The sequence below is a fragment of the Triturus cristatus genome, chromosome 4_2 (assembly GCF_964204655.1).
Source record: "Triturus cristatus chromosome 4_2, aTriCri1.1, whole genome shotgun sequence".
NCBI lineage: Eukaryota > Metazoa > Chordata > Amphibia > Caudata > Salamandridae > Triturus > Triturus cristatus.
The window spans coordinates 174,688,543-174,701,378 of record NC_140586.1 but is presented as its reverse complement, the minus strand read 5'-3'; the positions used below and the strand labels follow the sequence as shown (position 1 = coordinate 174,701,378).

At 45.7% G+C, this 12,836-nt stretch overlaps 1 protein-coding gene across 1 annotated transcript in view; it reads right to left on the bottom strand.

Annotated features, from left to right (window-relative positions):
* LOC146833288 (inactive dipeptidyl peptidase 10-like) overlaps nucleotides 1-12,836 on the bottom strand; it is a 574,623-nt gene that overhangs the window by 125,819 nt on the left and 435,968 nt on the right. Inside the window, exon 22 of the mRNA XM_085601000.1 lies at nucleotides 11,907-12,006. Within this exon, the coding sequence (XP_085457126.1) occupies nucleotides 11,907-12,006 (100 nt within the window). The remainder of the gene's footprint in view (nucleotides 1-11,906; nucleotides 12,007-12,836) is intronic.

Genomic DNA, 12,836 nt, shown 5'->3' with positions numbered 1-12,836 from the left:
CAGGAGACTGGAATGGTAAGAATACTGGTGTAAAGGTTTCCTAGGGTAAAACAAAATTGATGACCAGTGGATATTTGCCAGCTCATTGTGTGTATGAATGTATATGGGCCCAAATTAATGTTGTGTGTATGAATGTGTAGAGCTGGTAAACTCCGCTGCATCAATAGGATAGGAGTAAATTGGGGTGAGGCAGATTAGAATGAAGTGGGGTATAATGGAGTGGAGGGTGTTGGGTTGGATTGGAGTGGGGTAGGATACAGTGGGGTACATTGCAGTGGGGTAGATTGGAGTAGAGTGTAGTAGACTTCAGTGGAGTAGATAGGGGTAGATTGGAGTGGGGTAGATTGTGGTGGGGTAGATTGGGATGAAGTGGAGTGGGGTTGATTTGGGTACAGTGGAATTGAGTGGTGTGTGATAGAGTGGAGTGGTATAGATTTGAGTGGAGTGCAGTGGATATATTGGGTAGACCGGAGTGAGGTAGATTGGAGTGGAATTATTAGATTGTGGTAGAGTGAGGTGGGGTAGGTTGTAGTAGATTGGTATGGGGTCGTTTGTGGTAGAATGGAGTGGGATAGATTGTAGTAGAGTGGGGTAGATTAAAGTGGAGAAGAGTTGGATATATTGCAGTGTAGTTTGAAATGGAGTGATGTAAGCTGGAATGGAGTGAGGTAGATTTAACTGAGGTAGATTGGAGTGGAGTAGAGTGGAGTGGAGTGGAGTGGGGTAGATTGGAGTAGATTTGGGTAGATTACAGTGGAGTGGATTGGACTTGGGTACAATTGAGTGGGGCAAATTGTAGTGGAGTGGGGTAGATTGGAGTAGTGTGGGATAGATATGAGTGGAGTGTGGTAGATTAGGGTGGAGTGGGGTAGATTGAGGAGGGGTGGAGTTTATTGGAGTGAAAAGTGGGGTAGAGTGGAGTGGGATAGATTGGATCATAATGGACTGGATTGGGGTAGAATGGAGTGGGGTAGACTGGGTTAGAGTGGGGTATATTGAAGTGGGGTAGATTGAAATGGGATAGATTGGAGTGGGGTGTGGTGGGTAGATTGGGTGTGGTGGGTAAATTGTGGTGGGGAAGAGTGGGGTGGGGTAAATTGCAGTGGGTGGGTTGGGATGAAGTTGGGTAAATTAGGGTAGAGTGGGGCAGATTGGAGTGGAGTAGATTGGAATAGAGCAGATAGAGGTAGATTAGAGTGTGGTAGAGAGCAGATGTGGTAGATTGAGATGGGATAGATTGGAGTGGAGTGGTGTATATAGGAGAAGAGTAGATTCTAGTGGAGTGGCAGATTTGGGTAAAAGTGGGGTAGATTGGAGTGGGGTAGATGGAGTGAGATAGGTAGGAGCTGGGAAGTTTAGAGTGAGGTAAATACTGGTAGATTGGAGTAGAGTTGGATAGAGTGATGTGGGGCAGATTGAGGTTGGGTGGGGATGATTGTCATGGGGTAGATTGGAATGGGTTAGATTGGGTTAGGGTGAGGTAGATTGGAGTGGAGTAAATTGGAGTGGAGTAGATTGGGGTACATTTGAGTGAGGTAGATAGGATGGGGTAGATTGGAGTAGGGTAGTTTGGGGTGGAGTGGGGTAGAGTAGATCATACCCGATGGACTGGGGTGGATTGTGGTGGAGTTGGTTAGATTGGACTGGAGTGGGGTAGATTTGGGTGACATGAGGTAGATTGGAGTGAAGTCGAGTGGGAGGGATTGGGTAGAGTGGAATGCAGTGTGGTAGGATCAGGTAGAGTGGAGTGGGGAACACTGGAGTGGAGTGGGGAGGGTAGATTGGAGTGAGATGGACTGGGTGGATTGGTGTGGAGTTGGTTAGATTTGACTGGAGTGGGGCAGATTTGGGTGGTAGGATGTAGATTGGAGTGAAGTGGAGTGGGCTAGATTGGGATGAGTGGAATGCAGTGTGATAGACTGGGATAGAATGGAGTGGGGTAGATTAGGTGGACTGGAATAGGTAGATTGCAATGGAGAAGATTGGGGTAGAGTGGAGTGGGGTAGATTGGAGATGAATGGAGTGGTGTGGAGTTGAGTGGTGATTGGAGTGAAGTGAGATAGATGGGGAGGGTGGAGTCAGGTAGATTGGAGCGTAGTGTAGTAGATTAGGGTGGAGTAGGGTCGATTTGGTGGATTAGAGTAGGGTAGATTGGAGTAGAGTTTGGTAGAATGGAGTGGGGGGGATTGCAGTGAGGTAGGTTTATTTAGTTAAAGGTTTTATATAGCGCTAGCTAGACCTGGAGGAATCAGAGCGCTTTACAGAATCGAGAGCAAGGCCATAATCAGTCTCTGAGAATGTGGCGTACAACAATCATAGGTTCAAGTATACATAAAATAAATACACGGGAAAAATAGTTAGACAGAGTGGGAGGAGTACACAAAAATCTGTACACAGAAAACCGTTTGCCCATGAAGGTAGATTACTGCATTGTGGTCAATTTGAACATTTATAGTCCATGGAGAAAAAGACATCCAAGTCAATAGAGGCAAACACAAAAAAAAGAAAACAGCCAACTGATAAACGGAGTCTGATTTGAGAAAGAAAGCCTATTTGCACTGAGTTTAGTTTGCTCATGATTTCCTGTATTTGTTGAGGAGATGGCGTTGCAGGTCTCTTTTGAAGCCAGTGAAGGAGGGGTTGCATCGTAGGTCCCTCGGGAGGGAGTTCAAAATGCTGAGAGAATTACCAGAAAAAGAGCGAGCCTGGGTTGTTTTCTTTTCTATTTTGGGTGGAACGAAAAGAAGTGTAGTGGAGCTTCTCAGAGGTTTGGTTCTTCCTGCTTCTGTGAGTTTGTTGTTTAATTAGTCAGGGGAATGTGAGTGGAGGGCTTTGTTGTTGATGCAGGCAGTGTTGTAGATGCATCTTACTTTATTGGGAAGCCAATTTAGGGACTTGAGGGCAGGCATGATGTGTTCATACTGTTTAATGTCTGTTATGAGCTGGACTGCCATGTTTAGTACTGATCTGAGGGGGGCGAGGTGAGTTTTCGGGGTCCCTGTGAGGATAGCATTCCCGTAGTCAAGTTTGGAGAGGACCAGGGTTTGAACAATTCATTTGAAATCATAAGAGGGAATTAATGGTTTAATTTTTTTGAGGTGTTTTAGTGTGTAAAGCGCTCCTTTGGATGAGTTTTTGATGTGATCCTTCATTGACAAGTTTTTGTTCAGGGTGAAGCTTAAGAATTTAGCAGAGTTAGATAGAGTGAGCGAACAATTTAGGACCTTCAGGTCACTGATCCAGTCTTGGATTGGAAGGTGGTTACGTTTGGGGGAGGAGAACAGAATAGCTTCGGCTTTGATGGGGTTTAATTTTAGATGGCTAGAGTTAAACCAAGATTGTATCTTACTCAGTGTGACGTTGAGATGTAGGATGGTACTGGGTGATTCGATTTTGTAGTAGAGTTGCATTTCATGTGCATAGAGGTGGTATTTGATCCCTGCTTGTTTCAGGATGATAGTAAGGGATTCCATGAACAGGTTGAAAAGTGAGGGAGAGAGGATTGAGCCCTGGGGGACACCAAGAGGGACAGGTGTGGGTTTCGAGAGGCAAGACTTGATTTTGATTTGTTGTGATTGGTGTTGTAGGTAAAAATGTGAACCATTTTAAAACTGTTCCAAAGATACCTTAGCGGATCTGCAGTGACTCCAGTAAGGCTGGGTGATTGATTTTATCAAAAGCCGCTGATAGGTCAAGTAGGATAAGTAGGCAAGCATCTCCATCATCCAAGGATCTACGGATGTCATCTGCAATATTGAGCATGGCGGTTTCTGTGCTGCAGCCTTTCCTGATCTCTGATTGGAAGGAGTCAAGTAGGTTGGATTCACCTATATGCTTGTTTAGTTGTTGTAAGATGCATTTTTCCATAGTTTTGGCTAAGAAGGGGAGGTTAGAGATAGGTCTGAGGTTGTTGAGATCGTTAGGGTCTGCCCTGGGGTTTTTGAGAATAGGTGTGATTTGACCTAGTTGGAGGGAATCCGGTACACAACCAGAGGCGAGAGAAGTATTGATGATTTCTGTCCAACACGGGCGATGATGTGGTTTAGGTGGTGTACTATTTTTGCAGGGAGGGGATCGTTGGTGTGTGAGATAGGCTTTAATTTTGCAATAATATTGAAAACTTCTAGTTCTGTCATGGGTTTGAAGTTCGACCAATTGGCGTTGTTTTTCAATTGGGTGTTGAAAAGGTTATTGTTTGTTCCATTTGGGCTTCACTGATTATTGATAAGTTCCGGTGTCAGGACTTCCGTGGAGGGAGGTGGGTCAATGAAGGTAGTTAGCGGAGGTAGGGTTGTGACTTGAAGGAATGATTGCTCAATTTTACCAATTTTGTCAGTGAAGAAACTGGCAATTTCTTCACATTGTTCTTTAGAGGCTATTATTTCATGTGGGGAGGAAGACGTGGTTTCTCGTTTGACAATGTTAAAGAGCTCCCTGGGCCTATTCTTTGCACGGTCAAGTTGGATGAGGAGAAAGAGGATTTTTCTCTGAAAATGTGCTTCTTGTATGTTAACCTAACAGTTCTGAGTAGAGTTAGAGGTAATGAAGAGGGGTTTAGTCTCCATGTCCTTTCTGCTAGTCTGAGTTGTCTTCTTTCGTTGTTAAGATCAGAGTTAAACCATGATTTTGATTGGATTGCTCTTAGTTGTTTTAATTTGAGCGATGTTACTTGGCCAAGAACTTCCGTTATCGCTGTGTTGAAGTGGGCAGTGAGATCACTAATGTTTTGAGTGTGAGGGAGACATTAAAGTTGTTTACGAATCTTAGATTCAAGATCTGTAGATGGGACTTGTTTGAGATTTCTGGTCCACTGCTTAGGATTGTTTGTTATGTCTGAGTGCGGTTTGACAATGGAATCGATGTTGAACATTAGGAGATGGTGGTCAGACCAGTCAATGGGTACGATGGGATTGAGGGAGAACAGTTAATTTCTAGTGATAATCGCATCTAGAATAGCGACTTTGATGTGGGTTGGTTCATTGCAGAGTTGTTTTAGGTCATTCATTTCAAGAAGGTTTATGAGGTGCCTGACTGTGGTGTCTTTTGAGTTGTTCCAATGAATGTTGAAATCGCCCAAAACCACGTCCATCGTGTCAGTAAGGGAGAACTGAGTAAGTAGGTCAGATAACACTTCAGCGAAGAGAGGGTGCTCACCAGGTGGGTGGTAGATGGTGTAAAGTTTGATAGGTGGGAAGACTATGGGGGAAGTAGTCTGCATTTTTTTTAATGGAAAGTTGAATTTCGGCTTTGTTGATATGGCTAGACCTCCACCTGTTCTTTCAAGTCTGTCATGTCTAATGATGGAGTAACCAGGAAGTGTAAGTAGGTCAAGTATGGCAATAGAGTGGTCAGAGAGCCAAGATTCTGTGAGGAAAGTGATATCAATTCCCTCACTGAGGATGGTTTCAGCAATAATAGTAGCATGTTGTGCTGCTGATCTACAGTTGGTTAGCATGCGAGATAGAGGGCAGGGATTATCCTTAGAAAAAATTTGGGTATGGATGGTGGTGTATTGAGCAGGAGGTCTGGGTGAGTTAGACATTACAGGGGTTCTATTTATGCCCACTATTGCTGGGATTGTAGTGGGAGGATTATGGACCATGGTATTAGGTCTTGGGGAGGTAAGATTCTCTGAGAGCATCTTTTTCCAGTGTGGATAAAGGGCACTGTGAGCAATGGGGCCCACAGTCCAGCCAGCATAGGGAAATGGCGAGCCAGTGGGAGGATTGTAAGGTAGTCAGAGAACATGTATGAGGAGTCAATTTCTGACTCTCGTGTGTGTGAGAGCAGGCAAGGATGACCTGGTTTGAGAGATCCTGTCTAAGATGTGCTAAGTCGGTAGCGAGAGAGTTGAGTTTGCGCTCTATTCAGATCAGAATCTGTGAAAGAGTGTTAGAGGTGCATCCCACATTTAGGGTAGAAGAAAACACAGGAAGACCTGCGTATGAAGGAACAGAAATCACAGCGCTATGGGTGATCTATGTTGTTAGGACAAGGATTGAAGACAGTCTGGGTGGGATGCATAGGGTCTGCCTTGGGAAGGGGGGGAGTGTTAGCTGAGTATTGAGTCGATGATGGTCTAAGGATGGGGCCCTCGTCACTAGGTTTGCAGTAGGCTTCATCTGGATTTGCTACAGAGAGGTTGTACATAAGGGTGGGAGCAGGTGGGTACCTTCTGGTAGGCAATTGTCTGCGGTGAGAGTTGGAGGGGGTGCCAACGTTGCTGGTTGTGTTCGGGGGAGTCCGAGAGTTGCATACATTGAGAGAGGGAGAATACGTGGCCAGTCCTGAGTAAAGCAGAGAGCACTAAGCTATAGGGTTGAACAGTGTCAAAGGACTTGGGATCATCCATAGTTTGTGTGAGTAGAGTAGTGTTATCGTTTGAAGGAAGAGCATCTGCTCTTAGATCAGTGGATGAAGGACTAGGGGAGGGGTCTGCAGCCCTAGGCTTGGTGCGAGTATCATCTGGGTTTGTTTTCATGAGATTGCAGGATAGGGTGGGAGCATGAGAAGTCATTCTTGAGGGTATTGTTTGGCGGTGTGTGTTGGTAGGCACAGCAGGGTTGATAGAAATGTCAAGGGTTGACACAGAGCTAGATGGTGAATCCCTAGGAGGAAGAAAGGCAGGCTGTTCTGGGTTGATGGATTGTGGTATGGGGAGAGATTTGTTTGGGGTGATTAGCCCAGTTGTATGAGTGAAGTGAACAATGAACGGAAGTGTCCATCAAAGATGTTGAGGTGAGGGTCAGTGGCTTGTATGAGTATATTTGCTGTCCTGAAAATGGACATATCAATTTACCCTCTAAAAGAAGGGGAACGGGATGTTGTCAGTTTTGTTCCATAGGGTATTTGGCTTGTTTATGGACTTGAAGGAGGAGAAGGAAGATGTTTTTCCATCTGGCTGGGTGTTTGGAATAGAAGATAAAGTCAGTTTTCTTTGTGCAATTTGTCATGTTGTGGTAGGTATCAGCTATTAGAGTTTCCAGGTACTGTTTCAGTAGTTTGTATTTGAGATTCTTTTTAGCGTTCCAATACGTGATGCTCCAAGAGTTTGTGCCACATCTCGCAAGGGCACTGTCGATGGGGATATGGAGGTACATTACTGAAGACAAATTAGTATCTAGATATAATTGAACTGCAAGATTTTGTCATGGATGGGGAGGGAAAGGATGTTAGACTAGAGGATTGAAGAGCAATACCTCACCCTCAAGGGCTCACTGGCAGGGTCAACCCCAGACATATGTGTTCTCTGTGGCTTTGCTAATGCCCTCACTGTGTGTCAAATGCGTCCGGAAGATGGCGGGCAAAAGGGGTCTTCTCTCAGTCACCCGCAGGGCAGGCCAATACTCAAGTAGGCCCTTACAAAAAGCTTTGAGAGGGCCGCAGCCGACTCACTCCATGATCTGTGATGACCGATTTAAGATAAGGAGGGTCATCTCAAGATGACCAGCACCCCCCCTGAAATTACCAGACATTTCAAGAAGCCAGTCTCCAGCGCTGAGGGGAGCCACAAATGAGCAGGCCCCTCAGTCATGAAGAGTCAGGAAAACAGCTAGGCAAGCAGCTCTGGAGAATGGGCAGGTTGGGCATGGGAGTGGAGGTGAGGAGCCTCCGAGGGCTGCACAGACATACTCCAAACTTAGTGAGGGCCGAGTACGGGCGAGGGACGAGTTTCAGGTTGGCTAGCGCCCCTCAGGTTTCAGGGAAAGTATGGAGCCAGCCTCCAGCATAGGAGAGGAAGGGGGGCAGATCAAAGTCAGCACTCAAACGGCCAAAGATAATTGGTATCACACCAGGACAAATCTATGGCGTCTGTTAGAAGGCGCACTTTTGGGGGGAAGAGATCAGTGAGGACACAGGAGCAGCTTCCAGATAGGGCAAGGCTGAACCAAAAACATTTGTTTATATGTTGCAGCTTAGTGAATAATAGAGCTTCTTTTTTCCAATCAATGGAAAATTCAATCAAAGAGCCTCTTGTGCACAAAATCCAATTCTGTAGCAGCCCTATCGATATGCACATCTGCGAGCAATTGGTAACACAAAGGTAACACGAAGGCTTCAGCAGAAACCACTTAGGTTAACTTCAGATGATAGCAATAAGATTCTAAGAATTCGTAGATTGTCAAGTTGAAAATTCAAGTGCACTTAAAATATCGTACAACATGAACAAGTACATAGAAATTCCATACCTTTAACCAGTACTGTAAGATTAATATAAGTAACTTTGTTAGTACACAGTAGCAGCGCCGTCAGACAGGCAGGCCGATCCAAATCGCTCCTCGGCCCCGCTCGGGCTGAGGCAGACCTAAGTGGAGAAGCAAGATAGAGTCCAGATTTGGAGCCCCGGCAGCCATCATGGAGAACCAAGCTGCTCCGCGACTCTGCCCGGGGGCAAGGGCAATCCCAACAGAAATATGCAAGAAAGGAGCCTAGACTTAGAGCCCCAGCAGCCAACAGGGAGATCCGATGCCGATTTGCGGTCCACAAGGGGGCACAGCCACTCCCCCGAAGAAGACAAAATAGCACCCAGATTCTCAGCCCCAGCAGCCGTCAGGATGGTCAGCAGCCCCAACGTTGTACCATTGCCTAATGGACCTCTTTGGGCAGCACTTAAGACATAATTTGAGCAGCGCTTAAGACAGCATTCATGCATTGGGCCGATCAAGAGGGCAAGGACGGTTGAAACTGAAAGATTGAAGAGGGATGATTGAAGCAGGGTAGTGTGGAGTGGAGTAGGTTGGAGTGGAGTGGGGTAGATTGGAGTGGTAAAGATTGCAGTGGAGTGTGTTGGATTGTAGTGGGGTAGAGTGGGGTGGGGTTTAGTGGGGTAAATTGCAGTGGGGTATAATGGGACCAAATGGGGTAGATTGGGGTAGAGTGGCATAGATTGGAGTGGAGTAGACTGGAGTGGAGTAGATAGGTGTAGAGTGGAGTGGGGTAGTTTGTGAATCAGTATATTTGAGTAGGGTAGATTTTGGTGGAGTGGGATTGGGTAGGTTGGAATGGGGTAGAGTGGGATGGATTGGGGTGGATTGGGTTAGATTGAAGTGGAGTGGGGTAGGTTTGAGTGGAGTGGAGTAGATTGGAGTGGGGTAGATTGGAGTGAAGTAGAGTGGAGTGGATTTGGGTAGAGTGGAGTGGTGTGTGGTAGAGTGGAGTGGGGTAGATTAAAGTGGACTGGGGTTGATTGGGTGTGTTGGAGTAAGGTAGACTGGAGAGGAGTGGGTTAGATTGTGGTATTGTGAAGTGGGATAGATTGTTTAGATTGGACTGGCATGGGCTAGATTGTGGTAGATTGGAGTGAGGTAGATTGGGGTCGAGTGGAGTGGGGTAGATTGGGTGGAGTGGGGTAGGTTAGATTGGAGTGGGATGGCATAAAAATATTGGGGTGAAGATGGTTAGATTGGACTGGAGTGGCGTAGATATGGGTGGCATGAGGTTTGTTGGAGCATGGTGGAGTGGGGTTGATTGAGTAGAGTTAAATACAGTGTGGTAGATTGGGGTAGATTGAAGTGTGGTAGATTGGGTGGATTGCAGTGTGTAGATTGCAGTGGGGTAGATTGGGGTAGAGTGGAGTGGGGTAGATTGGAGTGCAATGGGGTGGAGTAGAGTCCAGATTGGATTGGATTGAGATAGCTGGGGAAAAGTGGAGTGGGGTAGATTAGAGTGGAGTGGTGTAGATTAGAGTGGAGTGGGGTAGATTTGGTGGATTAGAGTAGGGTTGATTGCAATAGAGTCAGGTAGATTGGAGGGGGTAGATTGGAGTGGGGTAGATTGTAGTGGAGTAGTTTGCAGTGGGATAGGTTGGAGTGGGATATACTGGACTGGGGTAGATTGTGGTAGATTGGTGTGGGGTAGATTGTGGTGACGTGGGTTGGATTGAAGTGGGGTGGGTTAGATTGGAGTGGATAGGAGCTGGATCTATTGCAGTGGAGTTTGGAGTGTAGTGGGGTAAATTGGGTGGATTGGAATAAGGTAGATTGGAGTAGAGAGGGGTAAATTGTGGTATATTGCGGTGGGGTAGATTGAGGTAGATTGGGTTAGATTGGGGGAGATTAGGGTGGGGTAGATTGTGGTGAAGTGGTTTAGTGGAGTGGATTGGGGAAATTGTAGTGGATAAGAGTTAGATAAATTACAATGGAGTTTGGAGTGGAGTGGAGTGGGATAGAGTGGAGTGGGGTAGATTGGAGTGGATGGGGTAGATTGGAGTGGCGTGGTAGATTGGAGCAGTGTGCTGTAGATTTGAGTGGAGTGTGATAGATTGATATGGAGTGGGGAAGATTGGAGGGGAGTGGGGTTAAGTGGAGTGGAGTAGCTTGGAGTGGAGTGGAGTGGGGAACATTGGAGTAGAGTGGTGTGGAGTCTAGTAGATTGTAGTGGAATGTGATATATTGTATTGCAGTGGACTGGATTGGGGCAGATTGGGGTGGAGTGGGGTAGATAGGGTTAGAGTGGGGTTAATAGAGGTAGGGTAGATTGGAGTGCGATGGGGTGGAGTGGGGTAGGTAAATTGGGGCGGGGTAAATTGGAGTGGGGTAGATTGAAGTGGAGTGTGGTATATTGGGTGAAGTCAAATGGAGTGGAGTGTGGCAGATTGGAGTAGAGTAGATTGGGATAGATTGTGGCTTAGTGGAGTCGGGTGGGGTAGATTGGGGTACATTAAAGTGGAGTGGGATAGATTGGAGTGGGATAGATTGGAGTGGGGTAGATTGGAGTGGGGTAGAGTGGAGGGGGTAAGTGGTGTGGAGTGGAGAGGCATACAGTGGAGTGTTGTGTTGTGTAGTGAGTGGCGAAAATTGGAGTGGCTTGGAGTCGATTGGCATAGTGTGTCATAGAGTGACAGAGTGGAGGGGCACAGAGTGGAGTGGCATGTCGTAGAGAAGAATGGAGTGTTGCAGAATGGAGTGGTGTGGCATGGAGTGGAGTGGAAAGGCTTAGAGTGGAGTAGAGTGGAGTGGTGTAATGTGGAGTATGCATGGTGTGGTCGCACACTGCCATTACAGACAACACATTTGCGATTGAAATGACCATTACATTTACACCAAATACAGTTTTACTGCACACAAACGATAATGTGTGCAAATGTCATCACCTAGTGTATTGATGTGTCTTGATCATATTCAAATATTTGTTTCCAACACACTTCAGAATTACAAAAAAAAGTGTTTCTCATTTGTATTAATTCTATTATATTCTGAAACATCACCACAGTTCTTTTTTTGGGTCCTAAAAACATCTTATACCCTCTCCTCTTTCATGGATACTCAGCAGGATTGTCACATAAATACTTTTATTTTGAAGTCTGAGAAAAAAAAGCTCCCTTCTCTGTCTTTGAATGCACAGCAAATGTGAAAAGAAAAGAACAAGATGTAAAGGCCTGTACACAGAAAGCGAGGTTGTGGAAGAATACAGTAAACAAGTTTTTGGCAACGGGTGGAGCAAACACGAGCTGGACAGCCTAAAGCAAATAATGCCAGCAAATAGAAAGCCAGAAAATGTGAGTTACAAACCACAAAGCCAATGGTAAGCAACAGGCGGAATGCATTACTAGGTCAGCTTTCTAAATATCCCCAGAATGTCTTTAGTAAACCAGACAGCTGTGCTGTTTGGTAGGCTGCGACCTAAAAATGGGAGAAAGACTCAAATCCTCATGTCCCATTTAATTAGTTGATAGTACCTTTACAGAACCATGCCTATCACCTTTCTAGTTTTGTGCTGCAGTAGATTTCATTTACCCTCTCTATGGCTCTCTTTTCGTGCTCAAATCAATCCGGGTTTTTTACACCTATCTTCTTCTATACAGACACAAGGCCTTCCCAGTCCTCAGCAGTTCCAATTTAGCCTTGACCTGGTTGTCTTGATCTACCCAACACCCATCTACATCTAGAGGTGCAGTCCTTGCTTACCGTGAAGTCTGAAGTTTGTGATCGGTGCTACTGCCACACCACACTTGAACAACGCATCAGTCGCTGCCAACAGCTTTAGTGTTAAGAAACCTCCATAGGCCTAGAAGAGGGAAGAGATTATTAAAGTGCTTTGGTTAGATCATTGGTCTGGGACCAGCCACATGACACCCCTGTAGTTTAATTAAAATGTGCAGTGCTTGATAGATTGGCTTGACTGCCAATAAACACAAACAGTGGAGAGCATTGTGCAGAAACATTGACCAGCTAAGGACATGTTCCTGAGACAGCCCTGCAACAGCTTAAAGACAGCCCCACTCAAAATGTCGAGACAGTCCTGGAACTAAATCTTTAGACACAGGACTGGCTTTAGCACTGGTGGCGCCTGGTGCCATCCCCAATGACCTCCTTCTCCACTTATTCCCTTACTACCACCCTGCAACAGCGCCCCTCATCTCTCCATAACCTCTCTCTCACATGCATTTCATTTGTTCTATGGTGCAACTCCTACCAGTGTAGGATGTCAGAGCATTTTACATCACACATACATTATACAGAGACAATTAATCTGTTATGTGTAAATTAGTGTATAGGAAATGTTATATAAGGTAATATGACTCTATGTAGGGTATGTGACTCCTACAAGGTGTAGACGTCAGATGTCATCCATACTGGTAGGCAGTATATGTTAGGAATGTTTGGTCTGGAGATCCACAAACACAGGATTTAAAGTGTGCCACAATGGATGGGTTGGCTTTATTAATAAGAAAGCATTTCTACCCCAAACAAACCTTCTCATGGTCTGGCTTGACAGCCCAGCTGTTGCTATAAAATTATATGAGACTTTCCAAATGGACTTTGGTTCCACCCACATGTTGGGAGTCGAGAGTACATGTTTGATTGGGAAGAAGTTGTGTAGTTCCACAAAAAAGG